Source organism: Tremella mesenterica (assembly GCF_000271645.1).
Source record: "Tremella mesenterica DSM 1558 unplaced genomic scaffold TREMEscaffold_12, whole genome shotgun sequence".
NCBI lineage: Eukaryota > Fungi > Basidiomycota > Tremellomycetes > Tremellales > Tremellaceae > Tremella > Tremella mesenterica.
In genome coordinates this window covers 836,782-862,809 of record NW_006711236.1, presented here as the reverse complement: position 1 = coordinate 862,809, position 26,028 = coordinate 836,782, and the positions used below count along the sequence as shown (strand labels likewise).

The window sequence follows — 26,028 nt, the reverse complement described above, 5'->3', positions numbered from 1 at the left end:
GGTGGGTCAGGTGGACGTCTATATCTCACGCAATCGTCAATTATTTGACAGGATTGTGCAATTTTTGAAAGCCTGTAAAGATTCCCAGAGGATCAGATACCTCCAGCAATGTCCTTCCGACGTCCATTCACCTTCTCATCCAACTCCAACTCACCTCAACCTCAAAGATCACCATATGGAACAGATGAAGATTATGTTGATTCTTCCCTAACTTCAACAACACCATCAAGAACTATGTTACATGCTTTAGCCGATGATACAATACATTCCACCAGACATGTTCCAAGTGGATATAATACCGGTATAGACGAATCGTCACGTTTTGAGGAGATACCTGGAAGTTGGAATGTAAAGCTAGAAGAAAGTAATGAAATGAGTAGGGATGATAGGGATGATACTCCCTTACGTGTATATACCGAAGTGGATGATGATGAAAGATTAGGTAGAGAAGATACACCTTTGAGGACTTATACAGAAGTGGAAGAAGAAGAGAGCAGAAACTCGGAAGGTCGATCAGGAGAACGTTCAGGTTCAAGAAGAAGGATGGAAGGAAGAACAGAAGAGACTCATTCTGATTACGAGGGAAGAAGGGAGGGGAGAAATGAGGATGAGGAAGAAGAAGATGATAGACAATGTAGGATATGTTTAGCTGGTGTGGAAGAGGAAGAAACTATGGGAAGACTTATAAGTCCTTGTTTATGTAGTGGGAGTATGCGGGTGAGTCTTTTTCTCTTAAACAACTTCATACACCTCTGAACCCTCACCAACTCTCTCTTATATCTTGTTCGATTTATTCGAGTACTTATCCCATCGACATGTCCGGACTCGACCGGGCGACATGTCCGTACCTAACCCACCAACGTGTCATTATGAGCTGTTCACTCAGATGGTGTGTGAGAGTAAGCTCCAGATCTGTCTCTTATCTATACAAAATAGTTGCTATCGTCTTCCTTTTAGGGAAAAATGAAACAATCGCTGATATGCAGTATGTACATGGTCAGCTTCTTCATCTATCTCCGAACGAAAGCTGACCCCTCAGTCAATTGTATAAACGCATGGCGAGGGACTGGAACGAATGCAGTGAGTGGAGTGTTATACTTCAATATGAGTAATCTGATAAAGTAGAAAGCTTTTTTAGGTTCGTCATCACCAGGAATTATTAGTCAGGTAACTGATGCGAAGAATGTCCTCAGTGTCATCATCAATATCGACTTCGAAGTGAGTTCGAACATCTCTTATACTCCTACTTCACTTTTCTGACTGAGCAACTTGGACACTATCTTGTATTCTCCTATCACTCTTCAATCCACATGGTTCTTCGGTTTTCCTCTGATGGCAGCCAAAGAAGTGCTGTGCTGGATGGGCCCAACGATATAGGGATGTCCTACTCCACCATTGGGTATATAGCTGACACGCTCAGGAACCCTAGTCTCTGGTCTCGCAACATCTCGTCCTATCCTCCTTTTCCTCTCCATATTCCTCTTCTTCCTCCTTTCCCTCCTCATAGGTCAATTCGTCCTCTTTCTCACCGCTTCACCTCTCCGTAACATTCTCTCCTCCCGATCTCCATTCCGAACATTCAACGATTACATGTGGTCTGACGATTTGGACGATTCTCCCGTCGTAGTCGTATCCGGTGGTGGTGCATTAGTATACGACATTTTCACCGGTGCTATCTCCACATTTTCCTCTGTCGCTAATTCCATTGCTAAGTCACACACCTCCATCCCTACTCCATTAGCTTCGTTCGGTTTCGCTCTCATCGCTAGGTTCTTACTCGGATTAGCGGTATTAGGAAGTATCTCTTTTCTCTCACTCATGCTTTCTCTCAGTCTATTCGGACCTATGCAACTTGCCAATGGAGTCAGGGGTACAGGTTTATTCGGTTCTTTACGACGTAGAGGTAATAGAGGTGGAAGAGATTTAGGAGAGATAACGATCGTGTTTTTCGTTCTTATTGGAGCGATAAATACCCTTCGTCAGACTTATGGTGTGGTTCAGAGATTGACCCGGGTCTTGTTGAGATATGTCGAGACACAGATTTTAGAAGTCAACTCGGGGGATGTGAGAAGAGCTAGGGAAAGACAGAGAGGTGAAGAATGGTGGAAGGTTTGGTGGAGGGAGAAGAGATGGATGAGTTTTAGAGGATGGGGAGAAGTTGGATTGAGAGCTAGGGTTGAGATGCAGGAAAGAGCTAGGGAGTTGATGAGAGGTAGACAGGAAGATCATGAGGAGTAGCGAAGGGTTATCACATCATACTTGTATTCCTCATTTGCCGCGCTACATGTCAGTGTATCTCTATTCTACTTTGCATAATCGACATGTCTTGGAAGCGCTCAAAGGTAGTACGGTAGCTACTCATCCATAGTTACTCGTAGCTGTTACATGGCCTGGCTGATGCTATGCTACTCTACCTTTGTAATGATGTTAAGAAAGTAGGGATACCTTTGTATGGCCAGGCCTTGAGTATGGTGTGACGGTTGAATATCAGTGGGGGAAAACACAGCCGGAAGAATGTCCGGCTGAAAAGTGCCACACTCGGGAATTACCGCTTGTAGCGCACTTGTAGTAGTATGGAACGGTTGCCGGTCTCCGTATGGACATCGGGAGCCCTTGCACCTTTGCACCACTTTGCACCCTTTCGCTTGACGGCCCAGACCCATTTCACTTCCTTCTTACTGTCCCTCTATCATCCAATCTCTCTTCATACTTCCAACTCACCATACATGACCATGCACTCAGAACGTGTCAATCGATATTAACCTATATCCACGTACTTCTCAATCTCTCTCATTATATACAATTCCATATTCCATTTCCGGTTATTTACCCTACGCAACTGGTAATCCACACCCGTGGTCACATAATCCATCCTTGTTTTTCTTCTATTCACATCCATCTTAGTTCTCTCTCATCCGACTCTACACATACATTGTAGATATTTAAAAACACCTTGAACATCTCTCCATTCAAATCGTATTAAAGTGAGTTAGTGAAGAAACGAAACGATAGGAAAAAGATGGCACAGGTTATACCTCCCATTGTGGGTTTTATTGGTCATCATGGTTTTCTTTCACCTCCACTATCTACATCTAAATCGGTACAAGTCAATCACGGTCATTCATCTTCCTCTCCTTCCCATACAGAGGAAGATATCATTGAATATGTCTTCATTACGCTATGGTCTGGATCACTTGGGAGCGAAGATGGATGATCATTCATCATCAAATATCTCACATACACCTATCATTCACACAGATCTTAGTCGTCTTACACTTCCACACATTTCAATCAACACATGACTATTCGCACTCACTCGATGTTTTATCTGGTGAGAAGAAGAGATGAATAAGGGCTAGGAATGAGAATGACCCGCTGACAAATCAGACTTCTCTCCCTATAGATTCTTCAGCAGCACCTTCAGTCGAAGATATACAAGATCGTCTACCATCAATATGCGTAGATTATCTATCTTACGAATGGAAAGAAGAAGATGTTTATAGAAGTTGGAGAAATATGACGAGACATAAGAATGATATTGCTAATGGTGTTCGATTGGAGAATGCCAGTTGGAGAACTTGGCAGAAACAGAGAAATAAGTTGAAGACTATAAGTCCGGAAACTTTGAATTGGTGTGTACTAAATCTCTACTCTCCTCTTCTCTCACCATCCTATGTCAATTATCCATCCTTATTCTGGTCGTGTTGACTACGACCCAATTACTGGTGGTGGCGGAAAGCCGAACCTGCGATCATGACACCGCCTCCCCCACTCTAGACACCGGCTGTGCTTGTCTCACTCTTCCCTCCTCATCGGAAACAACCACCAGCTATCCCTCCTTGAATCTCCTCAGTGCCTTGATCGTCCACTCTCCTGCTCCTGTTCAGCTGTCGGAACCGAGTATCCGAGATCGTGTCATAACTTTACCAGTCCTAACACCCAGGCTTAAAGACTCCGATGTGACATGGCTGTATGGTCCTCTACACACCGCTGATGTCGAACCTGTTCGACCTTTACGTATCGCAGCTGCCGATGAACGTCTAGGCATTGAACTGCCTGCTGGCAAAAAACCAATTCTAAAACATCGCACATTATCCGAAATGCTCGCCATAGCCGTACCCACCTCACCCATCCTCGAAGCCTTTCATGATCAAGATGACGTCGATTCATCGGATGGAATGGAGAATCTCCTACGACCAGTTTTACATCAGACCAAATCCGACACGAACATCTTTCGTCAACGCGGTTTAAGAAGATCACCCACCCGACGGCCCATCATCGATCGGTCAGGCGAAGATTTCAACCCTGCACCGCCAGATTCCGCCCATCATAGTGGAGGCAAGAAACATATCTCTTTCAACACGTTTGTTGAGCAATGTGTCGCCGTGGATGATCCTGCTGAAATACCCGTTCAAGCATTGCAACATCAACAACAACAAGAGTTGGAGCAGCATCAGTTTCAAGCACATCACCTACAACGATCTGATTCAGACGATGACATGTTAGAAATGCGTTCAGCATCCAGTAGTCGAACTCCTCGACCTTCTTTGAGTCGAACATCCAGTTCTACCTCTGCTGAACATGTCACCATAGCCAAAATCGCCCCTACCATGTTGAAGATGAGCGGAAACTTTGGTCGTAATTCACCTGCGGTGGTTTATATGCCTCCACCGGAATATCGTTCTCCCTCTCAACAATCGGCACCACCGTACGACTTTGCTTCCCCCGAAGACGACGTGCATGCCGAATGGGCCGACGATCTTCAGTCAGGAGCATACGATTATTTCCACGGTATCTCACCAGAAAGTAGATCACCTCCTTATTCCTCACCAAGAGGTACACCGGTCAATGTGGGTGCACCACCTGCTCAACCTAAATGGCGTCAAGCGGCTACCATTGGACCACAATCCAGCGAGATGATCGGCGGTTCTTCAGCATCTTCATCTTCCTCTTCCATCTCCCAAGTCGTACAAGGAGCTCAGAGTCCTCGTCCTGTACCTGGCCAAGCCTCTCAAAGTTTACAAGGATCCCCAGCTTTAGGTCCATACGGCTCCCCCAATCCCCAATCTGGCTCAGGTGTCATCTCTCCACCCCAACCTGCACGAGGTATTCTTAAAGTTCGTCAATCAGTTCCAACAACTCCAACACCAGAACCTTCATCTCCTCCATCGACATTCTTCAATTACAACCCTTCCGTCGCCACTGGTCTCGGTAGCATGCGTGCTCCTGGAATTGGAGGGACAATGTACGATCGAGAACAAAACGTCAATGGTGTTGTCCCGCCAGCTCAACCTCATCAACATCAACATCATCACTCTCATGCACACAATCATGTGAATCACTCTCCGGTGGAAGACCAGAGAGGTAGATCTACCTCTCGCGATCGATCCACTTCGGCGATTGGCCGTTCGTCTTCCGGTAGTCAAAGTATAGGTTCAACGTCGTCTTTATCACCAGGAACACCGAGAAGTCCGACGGATCCACCAATTCTACCTTCCGTTCCTCCTCCGGGCAAGAAGGGTGCACCAGAGCCGTCCGGTAGTCCTTCAGGTCTACAAGGTGCGCAACATGGTGTTCCGGCAAGCGCGACACCTGGCGATATCCCTTCAACTCCAGTCGTACGGAATGACGTCGACCCAGTATTGAGGAAGGATCGTGGAAATGGAGCAGTGAGGACGGACTCGGCGCAGGAAGACGAAAAGATGGATGTGGATTATTTTTCAACAGACGGGGGGGAAGACCGATCGGAAGAAGAGAAGACGAGGAATACGACACCTACCCCGCATTCTTCGCCTCAGGTGAGTTGGTAGGGGTTGTGGATAAGGGAAACACTGACTGACATAGAAATAGATCGCTTTTAGGCCTATGAAAGATACCTCCCCTGCATCTTTACCACATGTCTCCTCGAAGATCCTTCCTTCTCAGAACTCTCATTCATCAACCTCTCAAACCTCTGCTAAACCTCACCGTCATCAGAGTCCTTCCTCTCGAATATTTCTTCCGCCAACTCCTGACACACGAAACCCCGCTCAAGCAGAACACCCTGAGACAACAGAGGTCGAAACTCTCAAACATGCGCTTCAATTGGACACTGACACTTCCGTTCAGAATGGAATACCACCACATGACCAAGGCCAGCTTACTCCTACATCACCCGATGACCTAGATCTACCCAGAGCAGACCCGGCAACCTTCCTCCCCTCACCCAGTCCTAGAGGACGAGCTACCATAGCTCGTGTACCGACACATGCCCAGCCCACGTTGACACAACCGAGAGGAAGGTCAGTCTCTAGTAGTCAACCTGATGGTCGGTCCGTATCAAGCAGTAGCAGGGCCAGCTGGGCTAGCGGTATCAGTGCTGCTAGTGGAGCGAGTTGGACAAGTGTGGGTAGTGGAGCAAGCGGAGGATCACAATCTGGATTACCCAGATCGTCTGTTTACCTTCCTGATGGGGAAACGAGTGCTTCTGATGACATGCTCGAATCAGGTAAAATCAGTAACGAACAAACTTGTGATGGAGTTGGATCAGGTGAATCGGGTGACGAAACTCCTCGACCGATCGGATCATTCACGAGTAAAGCGGGAGTGATCGTCGGACAATCTCAAGCTCAAGTGGAAGAAGAAACGATATATGGTCGTGCTGCCACCATGGCCAATACTGCTAAAGATCTCTTGGGAGCTTTGTGGTATGGAGGTGAAGATGGGAGGGGTAGGCGGAGTAGTCGGTAGGCACTGCTCCCGATTTGTCACTACTAGGGGGGGACATTGCCTAGAACGTCAATCCGACCTCATAATGAACCTCGTGGTGGTGGTTGATTCAGTCCAGAAGACTACTTGTAGCACAGCGCTGGGGGGATCTGGTCGAATGGGAGAAAGATACTCGGATGGGTCGTCCATGGCCAGCCTCAGTGCTGGAACGTCGATAAGATGTACGGAGTTGATCGGAATGAGGGGTGTTGTGGAAAGTGACGGAAGGTACCTGGGTGGTGAAGGATGAAGATGGTGACGTTGTTTGTTTAATGATGCAGAGTGGGTTACTATTATGGGTTTATGATTCAAAATAACACGTATTGGATCGATTGGTATGGGTGTGGGTGTAGGTGATATGATTTGAAACAAAGGGTGAATGGAATTGTAGGCATCTAGGTTAAAGCATGAAAAAAAAGGCATGATTTGTGGGAATATGCATATCGTGTCAATGTCTTTGTGTTCATCCCCTCCGCCATGTGTGGGTTAGCCATTATTCATGAACCGAAGTTTAGAGTCCACGGTCCATGGTCCATGGTCCACATTCTACCTAGTACCACAATACCACAATACCACAATACCACAGTCTAGAGATCAGAAAGCCAAGAAGGAGACGATTGGAGGGACGTGTTCGGGTCACGATACCTTAGGCCTACAAGTTTGAATTGGATGACGTTTTGTTCTTATCTTCATGGAAGCATTATGATCCAGGTTTAGGGTCGTGGGAATGATTGCAGCTGAGTAGGAAGTAGACTACTATGTACAGTCGTCCGGATTGATAGGAGAGTTGAAAAGAAGGGTGTTTAGAGGGATGATGTCATAGAACATTCCGCCACTCTGAGTTAGTTCTCTTCTCTTTCTTCTCTTTCTTCTCTTTCTTCACTACTAAACTTCATCTCATCTTTCATCTTCACCTCTCCCATATCAACTTGAACAGCGTACTTGAATTGATCCAACTTGATCTCAATCTCTACCTAAGATCGAATCCAACATCTCTCCATCACCCTATAGTTTGAGTCACTCTCGATAAATCCTCAACGACCAATTACCGGGTATCCAAGAGAAGACGTTAAACCCCACAAAAACAAACGATTTCTTTTTCCTTTTCTCTTCGTTCACTCTACCCAGTGATCATACCCTCAACTTGTCCTTGTTATCTCTTCTTCATTCAGGTCAATCCATCCTCCAATTATTTAGGTCAATCCATCCCTCAATCATTTAGGTCAATCCACTTGTCGATAAATATGTCAGGAATCAAGACTTATGCATCTTTAGCGGATTTAACAAAAGGTCGTTCTATACCTCCCCCACCACCACCACCACCACCTTCTTCCTCTTCCTCTTCTTCATATATCACCGAAAATTCACATAAACAAAAATATCAAGATCCATCTCATCCCATGGATCCTAGGACCGAAATGGAATTCAAGAATTATGGTCATTCAAATATCAGAGGAAATACAACCCAACAAATGGATCATAAAAGGTTTAAAGAAGATAAGAAAATAGAAGGATTGGACAGTAGACTTGAAGGAAAAAAAGAAAGGAAATTACCTCCTTTTCCACAACAAGGTATGTTATCGGATATCCCTCCCATACCACCTAAACGACCTGGTGAGTTGACTTTGTTTCTTTTTTCCAATGAATAACATGAATGACACGATTATGATTCTCTCGTTGACACATAAAGGAAATAAAGAAGAAACGTATATATCAAAAGCAACTTCTTACGTGCCTGTAGCGGCTAACGGTGCGATACATTCAGCTGGTGCTGGATTAACTTCAGCTGGTAATTATATGAGAGAAGGAGCTGGAAGTGTTTTCACTCATCAAAGAGCTGATCAAGTTAGTTTTTTTCTTTCTCTTTCTTTCTTTCTTTCTTTTTCTTTCTTTCTTTCTTTCTTTCTTTCTTTCTTTCTTGATGTCTTTCTTTCTTTCTGTCTTTCTTTCTTTCTGTCTTTCCCCCCTTTTCTCAATCATGTTATCCTTCCACGAAGAGAATACATCCTCATAAAAAAACGTTTTTTCATAAATACGTGTTTAAATAGAATCAGGGAGAAAGATCATGTTTCAGTAAGAGGAATTTACCCAGATCGGGAGTGATGACAGGAAGTAACGGGATGGTTTCCCACTCCGACTTGTTTCATCATTCCAAATAAATTACTCATGTTCATCTGTCCGTCGCAGTAATCGGGAAAAGGGTGAAAGCTGAATATGTAGGTTAAAACTGGAGTGGCTAAAGTTGGTGTAGGAGCTGTTAAACTTGCTGGTAAAGGGGTATGGGAATTAGGAAAGTTGGTTTCTAAAGGATTTTGAATCTCTTCTTTAGTTCCCTCCCTTTCCGACCTCTATCTTTCCTGCACCTCATCAATTCTGTACATTCCCCGTGATTCCACATATATACATCGGCGTAAGATCGTAACATCTCTGTCAATCCTCCGTATCTATCTTATCATGAATGGTCAATCTATCAATTCAAAAGGTCAATCTATCGACAACTCTGTGTAAACACAAGTTATGTGTTACTTCATGTCCGAGATGAGTTGTACGAGTAGTGGATAATTGTACCGTCGAGTAGAGTTGTACCAATGATCAAATGTACGATGTGTCAATCTGGCAGCAATGAAATGTTACATGGTACAAAAGCGTATTCGAAATCCGAGCTGTCCAGCACAGATAGATGAGATTCGTTCAACATCATATGACTAACATCACAAGATCGTACTTTGTACACACTTACAAACTCACAGAAGATCAAATCCAAAAATCCAAAACAAATCGCCAAAAAGCACAAGATGAAACAAACACAACATCTACAACCAACACACCACTTTGAAATCTACACTCTCTCCCTTTCTCTAACTTCCGCAGCAGAAACTAAAGCTTCGATACCTAACGATCCCCAATCTCTTTGTTTTTCCCTTCTCACTTCTTCCTTCGCATCACGTATCGCCGATTCTCTCATTGATCCTCTTCTTTCTCTCATCTCCCTCTCCATTTCTATCTCTCTTCTTTCCCTATCCCCTGCTGATTCTCTCCTCATTCCCATTCCCAGACTTAAACCCGATGTCATCCTATCAGAAAGACCATGAGGATATTTCAAATCCGCCGAGAGGGGCGGTAAGACAATCCCGTTTTCATCATCCCTCTTCCAAGGTGATACAGAAGTATCTCTAATCTCACTTAATCGTCTATCCCATTCTATCGTCTCTTTCCTTCCCTTTGAAGTTGACTCGTGATCTTCTCTACTATTCGACCTCATTCTCTCTTCCCGTCGGAACTCAGTTCTCATATCGACTTCGTACCTCGTTTCTGATCCACGTCTGACTGAATTATCCCTCTCCACTCTATCCGAATGTCGTCGAGATTTCTCTGGACTAGTGACCGACGTACGTCTCATGTCCATCCTTGACTCCGAATCGATTTTGGTGGACGGCGAAGGCGATCTTATGGCATTAATGAGACCACCTCTTCGGACACCTGACAATGGTGATAATCCCGGAGGGCCCACTTCAATCCTAGAAGTTAATGAGCTCGTACTCGATATCACGCTTTCCGGCACCAACGGCGAAGTAGCATTGTACAACCTCAATCCTAAAGCTGGAGCATTCACTTCTGTCCTCGAAGGGGTTCTGACGGATTCTTTCTCGTGAGGTATAGAAGGAGTTCTGATCGGATCAAATCCTATCGAAGGCGTCTTAGTGGGTTCGTAAGTTATATTGGGTGTTCGAGAGGATTCAAATGCCATTCCAGGGGTTTTAGTTGGGTCGTATGACATGACGGGTGTTCTTGAAGGATCATAAGAAAGAATGGGAGTACGTATCGGGTCGAATCCCATCGTAGGGGTCATTGGATCGAACGCTCTCGAAGGTGTTCGAGCAGGTAATGGAGGGAGGATAGGTGCAGAAAGGTTAAGCATGTTTCCGGGTGCACGGGCTCTGATGGGAAGAGGCGCTTGTGGATGAGGATGAGGATGAGGCAAAGTGAGGATAGGTGGGGGTCGTTGTCTCTGTGAACGCGTTGGAGGGAGTTCGGGATAGAACCCATTTTGGACAGCGGTCGTGCGATCGAACCCCCAATTTTCAGCGACTTCAGTCCACCAGATATTGAGATGTTGGTCGACTTTGGCGTGTGCAGATGAGAGGGAGGGATTTGTGAGATGGATATGGTCTTGCCAATTGGAGAGGACGAGTAGGGGGAAGAGCACTGGGATCAGATGGTGCACATGTGGTCATCCATGTCCACAGCAGATATCCCCGTATTGAACAGATCTAGCCCAAGATAGTTGCCAGGGGCAAACGGTGCTGTAAAGCGATATAATTGACACGATAGTTGCTGGAGTGAATGGGAACTGATCAGGGATGACATGGAAGCAGTGAAAAGATGAGGAAGGGATCTGAAGAGCAGAAGAGGACAACGAGAGCAACAAGAAGGCAAATAGGAAAAAGTACTCACTCGCACAACTCTCCCTGCCCCTTTCACCAGCCCTGTCCATCAAGATGGCGATATTCTGAACAGCCTGCCCTTGTCTCACAGCCATCCACTCGTTCCCCATCTGTTGAGCCACCACGACTTGCAAATAGAACATACCGCACTCAGCTAGACAGTGCATGAAAGTGAACCACCATCCGTTGAGCGACACTTCTGGGACTGACGAACGAGATGCTATCTCAGCAGCGGCAATGTTGGTCTCATCGAATGAGAGATGGGAAGGGAGGGAGTTTGCCCATGCCTGCGCGCGGGTCAGCTACACCGTCTCATGACCGAAGAAAACGTTGAAGTATGATAACATGACCGTGGGGGAGGGCGTAGGAGAGAAGAGAGTCAGCGACTGATCAGTGGAGCCACGAGAAAGGGAGATGGAAGAGACATTGAATTGTGACTCACCTTCAGAGCTTGCTCCTGTCGCAACGCATGCGTTCTGATCTCCAACGTCGGCGATACGGTGGCATTGGTCACACTCATAATGTCACACCAGATTGACAGCTGTTTATCAGCCCTTGCTTCATTTCAAAGGACAGATGGCCTACCACTCTGATTGCATGTCCAAACTCCCCCACTTGACCTTCTTCCCCTAACCAATTCCCACTTCCAACTATTAAGCCATCTCTTCTCCCTGCTTCTCTCCCTCCAGCCGCTCCACCGCCGTACCTGCCCCAATGTACATCCGATCCAGGTAAAGGTACGTTGTACATGTCTTGTTCCCTCAAACGTCTTTCTCTACTCACAGCAGCAGCGAACAAATCATGGAAAACCAACAGCCAGAAGGTTCGATGACGCATCTCCATCAATGTCATATATTCCACCGTACTGAGTCCGAGTTGTGTCGCTGGGGGAGGTAGAGTGGCTGCATGAGTGGGACGAAAGATATCGATAGCTACGTCGAGGTAATAGAGACCTAATTGGGGTTGACGGATACAAGAGTAATAAACCGATAAGAGGTACAGAGCTTGGACGAGTTCTGTTTCTTCGTACGTCCCCATATCTGAACGTCTTTCTTCTTCATTCCATGCTTTACGATGGTCGATAATGGCAGTGGCACCCGCATGCGCACGCTCGGCGAACGCTTCGCCCCGTATCCACCGGGGGGCCTTGGGTGGAAGGGAAGCAAGAAGCACTGGGTTGTCGGAAAGACGGGCGGAAAGAGCGTAAATGGAGTCGAGAAGGAGAGGAGATACTTGACCGAGGTAAAGACGGTGTTGGAACGTGGGAGTGTGTATCATGGCGCAGTGAGGCTGGAGTCGACGGAGGAAAACTAAAGTGTTAGCAGTCACAAATGTTGCATCGATGTATACTGTGTATAGTCCGGTGACATCTCGTGGGAGTGAAGCTGGAAAGGGATATGAACATGTGGGAGAGTGAGAAGTGATGGGTCTTCAAACACAAGTGAGATTAGGATGTGATAAAGAGAGAAGACACACTGTCGATGAGCTCAGCAGAGATGGCAGGATCACGTTCGACAATCTCTACCGGGCTCAATACTCTCCGCTCTACACTCTGCCGTTTCTCGTCCATCTGTGTCGACCCACTAGACCCTCTAGCCCAGTCCGCATCTCCCTCTCTCCTCGTTCCTCCGTTTGGGCGTCCATCATCTCTGCTCGCTCGACGATCTGCCGCATCGCGAGTTCTGGGAGGAGGTATCTCCTGACCTTGTGCGTTCAGGTAGAGACATGGGCGGGAAGAAAATTCGCAGTTAGAGCAAGGGGCGAACCCATCGCATCTTCGTTTGTTTTTCTATTTCATCAGTCAACTACCCTTACTCGTCCCACATAAACTGGGTCGATGTCAAAAGTATCCTGACGGGGATGATTGAATGGTCCGTGCCACTCGTAGTGTATGAACAGATTTCACTCACATGACAGGCACTACAGGCTTTTGCCAATCTCTTCCTCTTCCTTCCTTTCGTAGTCAATTCTTCCCTGTCCAGCTCCCTTCTATTATCATCTTCCGGCGAGTCCCCCTGTTCGGATCGGTTTGGATGTGGTACCGACCGACTGGGACCTGCTCCAGAGACGGGTGTGGCGGAAAAGGCAGCACGCATGGGGATTGATTTGGGTGGCGGTGGAATGTGGAATGATCCCGCCCTATGCAACGATTTATCCTGTGTGAATTGATTGACGCCTGGTGTCGTGGGTGAGATGATACGGGGAGGTAGTTTGGCTGGATGAGTAGTACGAGTTTGTTGAGTTGGTCGGATGGGTGAAGGTAAAGGATGAAAGATGGAAGGGAGAGTTTCGGTAACGGGTGGTGGTAGACGTGGTAAGGTGATTGGATCGTGTGTCATATTAAGGATTTGTGTCGGTCCTCGTTGCTGATCTCAAAGTTGGAGGGGATCGATCGGCAGGAATGAATGATGTTGCTTCTGCCGATATCGGGATGAGGTCGGTTAGATACGATTCGATGTGGAGTAGTGGTGACAATAATGTAATGACTTGGATGGTAATTATTTATCTCACAGAGGGGATGATACAAAGAGAAGAGGTGAGAGAGGTCGCCACTTGACCACTCCGCCCTGGTCGGAGAAGAGGCGTAAGAAGTAAGAGATGTTGACGAGGAGAAGCACTGGGCAGTGAGGAGTTGTAAAGAAAGAGAAGGGCGATGACGGTGGTGAAAAGTGACGCACGACCGGCGGGGCGGTCAGTCGGTCACAAAGGGGATCGGCCTATGTATTTTCAACGATGTCACAGATGACTCCTCGAGCGGGACATGAATGATTGCCTCTCTTCAAAACAAAAACCGGCCGGGTCTTGTCAAGTGTTATATCGGCGTTGTTGCCGTGTAACGACCCAACTAACAAAAGGATCACAAGAGAAAGAGAGAGAGAGATGTCGATGGCCCCCGTTCAAGTTAGCTGTCGTTTTTGCTTTCCGGCTCGTGTTCACCGATGGTGGAGAACCACGGTCCAAGCGGCCCAGGGGGGGAGCAGAACCAAATTAGACGATCGTCCCGGTGCTAAAGCAGCCGGCGGGCGGCACTCTGCGGGGCGGGGTAGGCAAGAGGGGAACGCTTTGATCGCTAATGGACTGATCGTTGATCGCTGATCGCTCCTGTTCGACGTCTGATGGATAGCCCAATTTGTGGCGTCTCAATAGTCGGTCTCTCGGGTAACACACTAGGCAGCGAGTACCACTCTAGCTCCGTGGTGTTGGGGGGGAGGAACGTTGGGGGAGAGATCCGCGGAATATGTTAGATGGCGAATGGATTGATCTGCACTTTTTGCACTTTTTGTGAAATTACGATTACACCACTTGGCGCCCGAGCCAGTCGGCTTTGATGGTGGGGGTCAATGATCGATGATCCGAGGAAGACGAGGGCGTTGTTACTGTAGTGAGGGGACAGGCTCCGACTGTGTTCAAACGCCTTAACTCGTCGGTCTTCGTCTGAAGGCGATGTCTTCTCTTCTTTACTTGTTCTCCTTCTGCTATTCTGTCAATCCCTCATTCACCATGCGAGACAAATTAGACGCCCGTCAAGCGGAGATGAGTTGGAAGGACGGGCGGATCATGTAAAGGACCTCACGCCCCCTTGGTTAAGAAGATTGCGAAGGGGTGCACGGACCGGAACATGTTCGGTTGGACGATGAGGGCGGCAAGGGAGAGGATGGAAAGGGGGGAGGGGATGATGATGCTCACTTGTTGAAACTTGTTCTTCAATCCTTTCTTCCTTCTTCCATATATTCCATATGTGACTCGACCCCTTGTGGCCTTCTAATGGTGTCTTTTAGATATGACGTGTGCACTGCACTGTTCAGTGAATCAATGAACGACGTTATTGAAAATCATAGAAGAGTCTCACCTTTTACTTAACCTCGAACCGACTGCTCTGTATACATACGCCGAGTGTCGCTTTCGATTGTGTCGTCTCGCAATTTGGTCAAGATTCTCTGGTCTCAATCAAATGTCCAACAGTACCAGATTCGACGTCGTGAACAAGACAAGGAATGTTGGTCAGTCCAAATAAGCAGAGCCCCAGACTCGGACCCGGCAGGAAGACACGACCACAAGTTTCGGTTCATCTATCGATCGTCCCTTCCACCTGCATCCTTCTCTCCTTCTCTCCGTCTCCTCTCCTCTTCTTCGAGCCCCCTCTTCCCTAGCTGCTGTGATCTCCAAGCTTGTGCTCTTCTGCCGCATTGAACATCCCAGCTGGCGAACCGGCATTGCCCCGAACAACCACCCCAAAATCCGGAGAAGGTGGGGCGCCGGCGGTGTCCCGCCGGTCAAGAAACCCTGTGGCGTCGAGTTTCCTTTATTCGTGCTCCGTGCTTACTTAACAAAGAGAATGGCCGCTGAAGGAAGCGAAATGTGTTTGGTACATCCTTCCTCCTGAAGCCACTTATGGAGAAAGTCAAGAAACCAAGGGAAGCCAGACTTCAAGGGAAACGAGAAGGACAATATTTACCCGCCGGTCCGGAACTTTGTTTCTCCGCGTTGACGCCATGACGTGAATGTCGGACATGACCGAGCAAGCGTCTCTGTCTCCTCCACCTGATGATGCTCATGCAGAAGGAAAGAGGGAAACGACGAAAGCCGCCGGCGCCGGTACCGGTCTTTCGCCACGCGGCATCTTCCATTAGGGTATTGGTAAAGGGAGGATGAGAAAGTGGTGGTGGTAGTGACGTCGAACATGGTGTTTTTGCGGCTGTGGATGGTGCTAAGACTTTGGGTGATGAATGCCGCCGGCAGGTGGTTACAGCAACCACAATGTACTTCAGTGAACGAAAGCTGACAACAGTAACGAGGACGTGAAATGGTCATTCGTCGGATACTCCTCGCGCTCGTCATTTGCCAAGCTTACGGGGTATAATTGTTCACACGACCACACATTGGCAAGATACAATATGAATGAAAGCCGAGGTACACCATCACTTGCATACCCATCGACCAACATATTATCTGAGACAGAAACATGTACGTTCCTCCGCTGATGTCTCCTCGACGAGAGAAAGGAGAGGACAAAACCAGAGGAGAAGCTATGGTATTGGCCCCGTTCAGTGCCGCCATGTCCGGAAACGAGGACAAGGGGATATGAGAGGGGCCGAGGTCGGTTTTCGACAGTTGGGGAGGGGATGATCGGGTGGGGTCGATTGTGTGTGGTAGAGGTGGTATCTGGTGTCGTTCGTTGACCGAAGGCGTTGACCGAAGGCGTTGACCAAGGTCGTTCGTATGTTGGTATGTGAGAGTAGATAGCAGAAGGTTTCCTGATGTATCTACTCTGATTTAAGCTATCACTATACGGCGAAGTTTATCGTTTGTACGTCACGTCAACAAAGGGTGTCAACAAATACCATCGAACCTGATGTATGTACCCATTAGTCCAGCTGTTAACTAGTAATCAGTGAGTATACCAAATCAAAGACGATGAGACCCTTAGTAAATGAGCAATACACGAATATTGCCGATCACAGAGAACGCCGAACATCCAATCCATATCTCATCATTATCCTGGGTCGGACCCTCCAGGTACAAGATGGGAAGGGATTAGTGAGACTTAAAAGTCGTCGATTGTGTTGACTTTGAGACTGATGACGATTGGAACGAGTATAAGGCTGAGAAGTATGAAGTAATATGTTGCGAAGAGAGATGTGTGTTCGCTCTTCATTACACCCTGATCTCGAAGGGAGGATCAAAGTTCTGAAATCGAAGCTGTTCATATAGGCCTATTCAGGAATCCTGCAACGCGGGTAGCGAGCGAAGCGGAGCAGATGAGGCCGGGAAGTCACAAGTAAGGCTAAACGATCTTTGTTACGTCAGAGGGGTCGAATGTATGTTCTGAATATGTAATACAGGTCATTAGATCTCCAGGATGTGTGAGGGTGTCGCAGAGTCGAAGCAAGTCGTTGAGTTGGTACCAAAATTTGGTTCCAGCTGTTAGGGTCGTAGTCATTTTAGAGGATTGATAAAGTACTGTCCGGAGTGTCTTCATCATCTATGGTGAAGAGTTTATCTCGGACGTCTCTCAAGTTGTCATGAGAAGATGGAGAGTTGGTAGTTGCAGAAAGATAGTTTCGACTGAGACGTTGAGCTTATCAAAGAAGAAATCAAGAATACTCCACGTCATTTCCCATTCCCACACACCCCTTCAAACCCATTCATCGCTTTGTCCCCCTCTCTCCTTCTTCTACACTATTCTGCTTCTCTCTTTCTCTCTCGACTACAATTGACTCAATATGGCCACCAAGGTAGCACAGAAGAGGGTGAGTTTTTAGATTTCATCTCGTTCGAATAAAACTGATGGATCAGCTTCAGAAGGTATGTCTTTTCCTTCACTTGCCCTATCCCTCGTGATGAATCCTCTCGTCTTCCCGACTTCGTGGGAATATCCCCGATTAGGTGGCTATCGATAAAGATTCGTATGGACAATATCCAGCAAAGCCGCCTTTTACAGGCGAGAAGTAATTATACGATGAGATGAAGAGATGAAAGAGATGGGATATGGGACGAAACGAAGGAACTCATTTTGATAACTCTAGGAATACCTTAATATGCAAAGATCACCTCCTCCTTTTATCTGGGCTTGTCCAGAAGAGAAGAACATTCTCGATTGTGAGTTTTTACTCTTTGTCCAGAGTCAAAGGCTGATGAGAAGGGCATTTTATTATTGTTAGTTCGATTCATTCTTTCCGTACTGAATTATTCGTAGTGTCCTGAGATGCGCTTTGGGACGTTTTCCGATATCCATGAAAAAAGTCATTGAGAGATGTACAAGAGAAAGTACTCTATGGCGGATGGAGATAAGGATGGAAGAGACTGATGAAATAGCGAGGACCTCCCGATTCACCTTACGACGGAGGAGAATATCATGGGTTGATTTGGTTCCCTAGTGATTATCGTGAGTTTATTTCTATTTTTCATTTGCTCCATCTCATCTCACCTTTCTACTGCTAGACACATTCTGTCGCATGATCTCTGTACAGACATATTCTTTCGCCCCGCTATGAGTGATCTTTCGATAAGCTTGGAAAGGACATCACTGATCATAGCTTTCAAACCACCTGATGTCAAGTTGTTCACCCCTTCTGGCCGGTTTGAAACTGGTGTGAAGATCTGTATGAGTATGACTTCCTAGTGAGTATCATCATCTCCTTCCCCTCCCTTATTCACCCTCTCACTCGTTTTCCTGTCCTGCACAAACGGATACTTCTGATACGACACAGCAACATAGCCTTTTGCAAGATCCTTGTGACATTTCGCTGACATGCAGTCATCCCAGCACGTAAGCTAGTCGCGGTGAGTTAAAGCAACAGCTAAACAGGGTAGATGGAACGCAGCTTGGAGTGTGGCTACTATCCTCACTGGACTTTTGTCGTTTATGTTGTCGGATGAGTGCGTCTTGAGTTTGTCTTCCTCTGATTCATTTTACAGTACCCCCTCTCCCTGTCTTCTGCCAATATCATGACTATGCTCAGACCTGTCAACCAGATCCTACTTCTTGTGCCTTCAACACTTGGCAACAACACATACTTCCATTCCTTATGACGCTCGTCTCTTTGACAATAGTCAGATCGTCTCCACCCATCGAAATTACTATATGATCAAAATCCCCTGACTTGCAGAATCACAGCTGGAGCTGTCAAAACTACCGTCGAAGAGAAACGTGCACTAGCAAAATCGAGTCACGCATTCAACCTTTCCAATAAGAAATTCCGCGTACGTTTCCTCTTTCCTCATTGAACTCTTACTGACAATCAGGACATATTCCCTCAAGTCAGCTTTCCCCTTCGGCGTCCTCCAAGTTAAGCTGACATGACAGTATTCCACACCGACAATGACCGATTTACCTGATATGGGACGCTCAAATCCTTCTGTGAGTCTTTCCTCGAATATCTTCGAAAATCGTACTGACTTGACCGGCCTAAGAAACCAAGTTTGGAGTTGGGATCATTCACGAGTTCTTCCGTCATTCTTACTCCCACACTCACTCCAACACCCACACCCACACCCACACCTGGACCACTAGAGATACCTCATCAAGAAATAGGAGAAAGAATAGAAAACGTCGCTGTAGTAGAAGGAAGAGTAGGAGTAGATGAAAATGTTCAAGTGAGAAATAGACATGGTTGGTTTTCATGGAGATGGATTGTGGCTGTAGCTATGTTAGCTTTACTTGGACGATTATCCTCTTTAGGTCGATGACATCGATCGGTGGCCCGGTGGTTACTTTATCACCTGGCTCGTACTCGATCATCTAAGTGCTGGGTATGATTGGATGAAAATGAGGAATAGGACGTGTCAATTTGAGATGGTAGATGTTGTAAAATGCATACGGAGAGCATGGTCATTTCTAGGTGTTTTCCAATTTGTGCTGCATGTTATTGACTGTGATCTCTCCATGTAAATAAGAAGAGATGTCATGATTTAGACCCTTCGACCAATATCAACACCATATCTTCCTCTTTCCCTCTCTATCTCATCTTTTGATCTCATTCCTTGACCTTTATCACCTCTGGAACCTTTCCCAACTACTCCATCTCCGAGGTTTATAGGATTAGAACCACCATGTAAAAGTTGAATAGTAGCTTTAACTACGTGCATAGGGTTTCTTGAACCTTCTATCGTAGCGGAAGCGTCTGATATACCGCATGCAGTTAAGATTGGGTGGATGGTACGTGGGACCATTAGACCGAATCCTTATTTATCAGTTCTCTTCCTTCTCTTGTATTTTCTTCCCTCTCTCTTCCCTCTTTTCGTCTCTTCCCTTCCCTCTTTTCGTCGCTTCCCTTTTCGATTCTCCCTCTCATCATCACCTAAGCCGAAAATAGAGAGATAATCAGTGCTTTCAGGAATCTTATTTCAATGGTCATACTCTCTCCAAGCGTGGGTGAGATGACATGATCCATGATCCATGAACCTGATAACATTCAGATGTGGTGATTGCCCAGATGAAAGAGGTTGTGTGGTCTTTAACATGCCTGGGACGTAGCAACAGTCCCATTGATCCTTTTGATCTTAGGTAGATACGGCGAGGGTCTGTGATAGAGGACAGACTGCAGGGATGAGAGAGAGAGAAAAAAGGGTAGATATGAAAGCGATGGAAACATACCAGCAGGCCGAGCACGGAATTTCACAATTGTAGCTCCAAATTTCGAAGTCAACTCTCGTCCTGAGCCCCAAAAAGTACGGTTCTCGTATCGGCTCACGCGATCCATTCGGAGGGTTGCTGAGAGTCAGCGAATGCGTAACTTGAAGTGTCCTGATGTAGTCACTTATCACGTGTTGGTCCAAGTGACATGTATGTCTGGACAAGGGTTTGGAAGAGAGCTCGACGAGATTGAAGTTTTGAGGAGTGAAGCAAGGGAGGACAGTGATTCGTAATCCAGCTGGAATTGTCTCTTTGAATTCAGATAGGAAGATGGAATAAAAAAGCACAAGTATGCAGGGGAAAAGGTGAGGAATAAGGCTATTAGAAAAAGGTAAAAAACGTTTGGCGTTGAAAAAGGGAAATATCACTCACCCTCATACATAGCTTCTTCCGTAGCATTCTGATTCCTCTCTCCTCTACCTTGACCGAAACCTACCAAACCACGTTTAGGACAACCAACTATAGCCAGAGCGTATTGACCAGGTCTGTAATGAGTTAACAATTCGCTCAAAAACCAAGCAGGCGTTCTCTCCACTTTGAGGAAAGAATTCCTATAACTTCTGACAAGTCCATTACACGTGGTCAAAGCATTGTTAAATTAAATCAATTCGTTGATCATGTAATGATGAAGACAAGTCGTACAGTATATGATATGAAAAGTGAAAAAGTAATTGAAATTTGCTCAAACTCACTGTCTACCTTTTTTATTCATATGTTTCACTGCCTTGCCAACAATTCGAGTCCTTTTCAATTCCCCTAACTCTTTTAAACTTAATCCAGTAATAGCACTCAAAACACCTTGTCTTTCAGCCGAATCTTGCGTATCAATCGTTCTGGGTTTCGTATCGGGTTCACGGAATAATGGTGGGTCATTGTATATTTTATGTATGGGAGAATCGGGGAAATGGGATTGGAAATCTTCTCGACGAGGTATGGGACGATAAGGGAGTAGAGTATGGTCAGGGGGAAGTTGAGAGATACGTGGGATTGAAGAGGATGGACGAGTTTGAGGGAAATGGGTTGAGAGTGTTGGAAGTGATGGGATGGGATTGTGGGGTGTAGGAATGGATGGGAAGGAGAATTTTCCCCGGAGTGAAGTGGGACGAAAGAGGGACGACATTGTTAATGATAGGACTCGATCTTCAGATGTCGTTCGAAAGACGGTATGAGAATTTCAATATACTCCGTCGGCCCGTGATAAAAGTTCAGAGGTTGGTCCTGTAGTCTGGTTTAAGCAAATGATAATCCAAAGAAAATTGTGGGAATAGAGGGAAGTAGGAAAGAAGACGAAACTTGAAATGTGGCACAAGGAATGAATGTGGCACTTTTCTTCTCTCTTCTCTTGCTACCGTCCCACGCCACACACAAATCAGTAGTCAAGTTATACGAAACCATGTAGAGACAACCATGCTTCGTGACATTCACTAACATGCTTAATGTACAGTACACAAGCGAGAACATCTATCAATACTCCAGTAAACCATTGGTCCAAAATGATCTCTCCTGAATCCATAACCCATTCACCCACGGTCTACTCGGTCAGATGATCATTCACTCCCTTCGCCCCATTCCCAGGCCACAATGATCCTTTCATTCATCCCCTCTCACCTGGTCCGACCCCTTTTCACCTAATATGGCCCTCTCACTCGTTGAATGACCAAAGTATTAGACTTCATCTCAATTTTCATCAGTCAATATCACTCCTTGTAACATCAGATACCTTAAACTGGCAAAAATTATCAATTCAAAATCCTCAGAGAATCAATAGACAATGAGTACCACAACCTTGGATCTTGACCAAAGAGGTTTGAATAGACTACGACCGACTTACACACAGACTGACGACATATTCGCGACGAGTTGTAATACGACTTTTGACCCTCAACCTTGTCCAATTCACCATCCCTTATCATGTAAGTTTCTTCCTTACGCCATAAGAATCTACAGCATATTTTATCTCTCTCTAACCATATGGTGTACTTGTCCCACAGAAAGAGGGGTTTCCTTCATTGGATCCTCAAGTTCTTGATTGAAGATAATCATATAGTAGAGAACAAAAAGGGTTGAAGAATGGGAGTTGACTAGCAGTATGGATTGTATTACCAGTCATTTTTGTCATTTGTGTTTGTGTACTTGTATGGCACCATATTCAAGAGAAGAAACAACTTGCTCAAGATGAGAACAAGGATAAAACGAATTCTGACGAAACATCAGAAATAGCGTGATCATGATCCAATTGCGATTTTCATGTATGTGGAATGGGCAGTGAACATGTATTTCATAGTGAAAGAATGATGGAGAAGAATCTGATTGTTCAGGTAGAATGTCTTCTGTCCCATTCATTTCGTAGATCCCATAATCTACACACGGCTTCGATCTCTTCTTTTGACCAACTCTCCATCGTGGATATCGAGAGACCAAGACTGATGAATGCCTGATGCACTTTCTCGGGATCCCTTCTGAGATGGGTCTGATCAGAGAGTGATAGTCGGTCCATGATGTCTTCGTTCTCTAGCACTAGAGTTTTGAAAGGTCGAGTGCGATCCGAGACATGTATCGGAGAAGTGATCAACTCGGCCATTCTTCTACTTCGTAGGGTTTCTCGACGACCTTGATTATGGACGGTCTTGGATATGTCTACTCGTATTTCCTTCGCTAGGCGGGAATAAAGGAGTCGAACTCGTGTTGTGCCTTCTAGACCGGTTCTCTTCTTGGTGAAGTCGACGCCAGATTGATGATGATTGGTCGTCCGCTCCGTGTTTGGCGCAACAGACCGGAAGGTGGTTGACATGGGAGGTGATGATGTGTGAGCGAATGTGGAAGAGGTGTCGGATACAGAGGGACAGTGTAAATCAAAAGCCAAGATGACATCCGGTGGGTCGGAACAGGTCAAAGTTAATTGACCTAGTGGATGATATATCTTTACCTATCTATTGGTCAATGCTTTCCAACGAGTTAGGAACTTACACGTGGAGTAGAACGTTTGAACCTTTCCACTAAAGAATAAACAGCTTTCCATTCTTTCTTCTCCCTTTCTGTCCATTTGGTGAAGTCATCCAGGGACAATTTATATCTCTCATCTCCTTTTCCCTTTTCCTCTCCCTCTTGTCTCCGCCGGTGCTCATCAAATCTCTTCGGAGCATCTACGACCTTCTTGTTGATTCTGGATGTCTCCGGTTCTACGTGGTATTGCTTGGAGTAAGCGGTGTGTTGTTTTGAAGATGACGTAGGTCGAGACGGTGAAGGTGATATTTGTGGAGAGGAATAGATCAAAGATCGACCTCCAGAAAGTACCGTAATGGTTTTGTGACCAGGAAGAAAGAGTCGAAGTTCGTAGCGTACATAAGGGATATAAATCGTTTCTTTCTTCCCAATATGGAGTGGTATAGGATGAGGAGTAGGAGGAAGGGGGTGGGCCAGTATCGGTTCAAGATGATAGGATGATTCGGAGAACAGTCGTCTTTCTACCGATTGAACTTGCTCGATGTTCGGGATGGTTGGTTTTGTCCAGAGCTTGGGAATGCAGCGGGATGAAACGGTCATTGGAGTTGTGTTGTCGAGTTTTGTGGATGGTATCAAGGGGACGGAGTGGGGTGGGAGAGGAACTAAATCCGGTTCGGGTGAAGTGGGGGGTGTGAGTGGAAACATTGTTTGTTTTGGGTTAGACATCAAATTCACAGTGACGTCGCGGGAAAGGGTGGGTAGAATTCTTTTCGACGTTTGTTTCTGGATATGATGTTCTGACTTGGGATTCGCAGCTTGTGTTCCCTTCTTCATGATTGGTGGACGAGAGGGAACAACATCTAATACCTTCTTACGACCTACCGATGGCTTCGCTTCCTTCCAACAATTGAACTCCGGGTCAGGTGCATTGGACTTCTTTCCCATGGCAGTCCCCTCCATCCGATCCTGGACACCTAAGGATGCCTTACCGATCCTCTGATTCACTTGCGTGTTATCTTCCAGAACGACCCTCCTCCTGGCTCTCCAACCAACTTCCAATTCTCTCAATTTGATCGGGGTCTCTTCTTCCGCCTGTCGTTCAATTTCCAAGGCGAACGAAACTTTCCTTCTTGTCCCTTTCTCACCTTCTTTGCCTCGAGCCTTACTGGTGGTCTCGCCGATGACATTGTTTACTCTTCTAGATGTAAATTCTCTTGTTCTTCTATTCTCGGAACTGTCTACGGTTGAACGGGCTATCGAACTTCGCGGGTCGTCCTCAATACTAGGGATCTTCGTATTACCCATTATATCCTGATATCTCTCCTCGTGGCACTGCGCGTTTTCAATACCCAACCTGAGTCCCAACGGTCTTCTCCTCAACCTAAACTCCTCCATATTCTCTCACCCGACCTCTGGCTCAATGGTGACGAGCAAGTACATACAGTCAAGTATCCTAAGGAGTGAGGGGGATGTCAGTGACACAGTGGACATCCTCCACCAAACTCCTACTTAAGTAAGCACCCCACTTTAACCACCTTCGCAAAGTGCCACATTTAAATTCCCCGGACTGACGAAATTCCCGATCGTGCTTCACCTCTCACCTTGTTGTTCTTTCTGAACTCTTCTTCATACTACGAAAGGTAAGCTCTGACAGAGGTTCGTTTCGAGAACGATGGAGCTGATGATGATAGGCATAAACGTCAAGCCCGCTGTTACAGCTTAAATTGGTTTGCGTGCCATATTTATTCGACAAAGTGAGTGTCTTCCGTATCTCTCACGTTACCCCCTCCTCCCTTTCTCCCCTTCCCAACTTTTGGCAGTCCACGCATCTCATGTGTTGGGAGTTTTCAGTGATCATTCTTGCTTCAGATGTATTTAGGCTTTCATCGTCATTGATCCCCTGTAATGGAAGCGAGACTTGACACTGTGGATCATCGGAGTCATCGCTCATTACAGATGAAATATATCGCCGCTTATCTTCTCCTCCAAACCGGAGGCAACGCCTCTCCTTCCGCTAGCGACATCACTTCTCTCCTCGAGACTGTCGGTATTGAAGTTGATGGTGACCGTTTGGGTAAACTCATCTCTGAGTTGGAAGGCAAGGACATAGCCACTGTGAGTGATCTTGCCTTTCTCTTGCCTGCTCCCAATTTCGACGTGGTCACTCTAATGCTCTTATTTTCACCGTCGGTATGAAGATACTACAATCCTGAGTGGCGCATTCATGCTTCCTTTATGTGCCCTTGGAACATAGGCCCTCAGGAGGGATAGTGCGCATTGGCCAAGAAATATTGAGAGACCTCAGTCGAAGAGAACCCACACTCACCCTCAGCTCATCAACGAAGGTTCGGCCAAACTCGCTTCCGTCCCCTCGGGAGGTGGTGGTGGCGGTGGTGCCGCTGCTCCTGCTGCCGCCGCCGGTGGTGCTGCTCCTGAAGCTGCGAAGGAAGAAGAAAAGAAGGAAGAGGCTAAGGAGGAATCTGACGACGACATGGGCTTTGGTCTGTTCGACTAGAGCGTTGGAGTTATTTGCAATTTATGCATCTACTTGCATCCTCTCATACTTTTCTGCCACGCATGTGTTCCCTGCCCGGACTTTATCCTGGGACGGGTTGAGTAACTAAGCAATATTGCCTGATGTATGTGAACTTTGGCCATATGAGTATAGCACAAGGCCGAAGTGTCAGAACAAGCCAAAACGCTTGCTGAGATCTTTGCCAATGGGGACCTGTGCCGTTACCAAGAGACGAGGATAGA

General features: G+C 46.4%; 9 protein-coding genes across 9 annotated transcripts; 5 read left to right on the top strand and 4 right to left on the bottom strand.

Annotated features, from left to right (window-relative positions):
- Positions 1-108: 108 nt before the first annotated feature.
- On the top strand, positions 109-2,238 carry TREMEDRAFT_64980 (uncharacterized protein; the record flags this gene model as incomplete). Its single annotated transcript, XM_007007115.1, has 6 exons — positions 109-717; positions 987-996; positions 1,040-1,080; positions 1,126-1,138; positions 1,183-1,218; positions 1,421-2,238. The coding sequence occupies 6 exons, from the start codon at positions 109-111 to the stop codon at positions 2,236-2,238; spliced, it is 1,527 nt and encodes a 508-aa protein (XP_007007177.1).
- Positions 2,239-3,019: 781 nt separating this feature from the next.
- TREMEDRAFT_12670 (uncharacterized protein) lies at positions 3,020-6,711 on the top strand (the record flags this gene model as incomplete). The annotated part of the gene is made up of 10 exons (XM_007006894.1): positions 3,020-3,043; positions 3,388-3,632; positions 3,944-4,409; positions 4,449-4,926; positions 5,041-5,220; positions 5,287-5,639; positions 5,760-5,798; positions 5,851-5,898; positions 6,139-6,292; positions 6,623-6,711. Coding segments are annotated over 10 exons (2,076 nt in total), but the record flags the coding sequence as incomplete, so codon positions are not given.
- A 1,280-nt stretch (positions 6,712-7,991) lies between these two features.
- TREMEDRAFT_64978 (uncharacterized protein) lies at positions 7,992-8,863 on the top strand (the record flags this gene model as incomplete). Its single annotated transcript, XM_007007114.1, has 3 exons — positions 7,992-8,361; positions 8,438-8,592; positions 8,840-8,863. The coding sequence occupies 3 exons, from the start codon at positions 7,992-7,994 to the stop codon at positions 8,861-8,863; spliced, it is 549 nt and encodes a 182-aa protein (XP_007007176.1).
- A 723-nt stretch (positions 8,864-9,586) lies between these two features.
- Positions 9,587-13,531, bottom strand: TREMEDRAFT_64977 (uncharacterized protein; the record flags this gene model as incomplete). Its single annotated transcript, XM_007007113.1, has 6 exons — positions 9,587-10,953; positions 11,203-11,494; positions 11,635-11,733; positions 11,778-12,502; positions 12,669-12,981; positions 13,103-13,531. 6 exons carry the CDS (start codon positions 13,529-13,531, stop codon positions 9,587-9,589), a joined length of 3,225 nt encoding a protein of 1,074 aa, XP_007007175.1.
- A 1,808-nt stretch (positions 13,532-15,339) lies between these two features.
- Positions 15,340-16,250, bottom strand: TREMEDRAFT_64976 (uncharacterized protein; the record flags this gene model as incomplete). Its single annotated transcript, XM_007007112.1, has 3 exons — positions 15,340-15,476; positions 15,649-15,971; positions 16,045-16,250. 3 exons carry the CDS (start codon positions 16,248-16,250, stop codon positions 15,340-15,342), a joined length of 666 nt encoding a protein of 221 aa, XP_007007174.1.
- A 1,147-nt stretch (positions 16,251-17,397) lies between these two features.
- On the top strand, positions 17,398-19,382 carry TREMEDRAFT_74646 (uncharacterized protein; the record flags this gene model as incomplete). The annotated part of the gene is made up of 12 exons (XM_007007178.1): positions 17,398-17,443; positions 17,490-17,498; positions 17,720-17,792; positions 17,836-17,849; positions 18,009-18,078; positions 18,230-18,314; positions 18,451-18,462; positions 18,507-18,572; positions 18,803-18,896; positions 18,939-18,953; positions 19,000-19,053; positions 19,107-19,382. Exons 1-12 carry the CDS (start codon positions 17,417-17,419, stop codon positions 19,380-19,382), a joined length of 795 nt encoding a protein of 264 aa, XP_007007240.1. The 5' UTR covers positions 17,398-17,416.
- Positions 19,383-19,604: 222 nt separating this feature from the next.
- On the bottom strand, positions 19,605-21,568 carry TREMEDRAFT_45515 (uncharacterized protein; the record flags this gene model as incomplete). The annotated part of the gene is made up of 4 exons (XM_007006984.1): positions 21,021-21,568; positions 20,701-20,813; positions 20,290-20,406; positions 19,605-19,876 (listed from the first exon to the last, which is right to left on the bottom strand). The coding sequence occupies exons 1-4, from the start codon at positions 21,446-21,448 to the stop codon at positions 19,605-19,607; spliced, it is 930 nt and encodes a 309-aa protein (XP_007007046.1). The 5' UTR covers positions 21,449-21,568.
- Positions 21,569-22,642: 1,074 nt separating this feature from the next.
- TREMEDRAFT_64973 (uncharacterized protein) lies at positions 22,643-24,666 on the bottom strand (the record flags this gene model as incomplete). Its single annotated transcript, XM_007007111.1, has 2 exons — positions 22,643-23,254; positions 23,296-24,666. 2 exons carry the CDS (start codon positions 24,664-24,666, stop codon positions 22,643-22,645), a joined length of 1,983 nt encoding a protein of 660 aa, XP_007007173.1.
- Positions 24,667-24,964: 298 nt separating this feature from the next.
- Positions 24,965-25,831, top strand: TREMEDRAFT_57649 (uncharacterized protein). The gene is made up of 3 exons (XM_007006993.1): positions 24,965-25,025; positions 25,228-25,386; positions 25,604-25,831. The coding sequence occupies exons 2-3, from the start codon at positions 25,228-25,230 to the stop codon at positions 25,784-25,786; spliced, it is 342 nt and encodes a 113-aa protein (XP_007007055.1). The 5' UTR covers positions 24,965-25,025; the 3' UTR covers positions 25,787-25,831.
- The last annotated feature ends 197 nt before the right edge of the window (positions 25,832-26,028 follow it).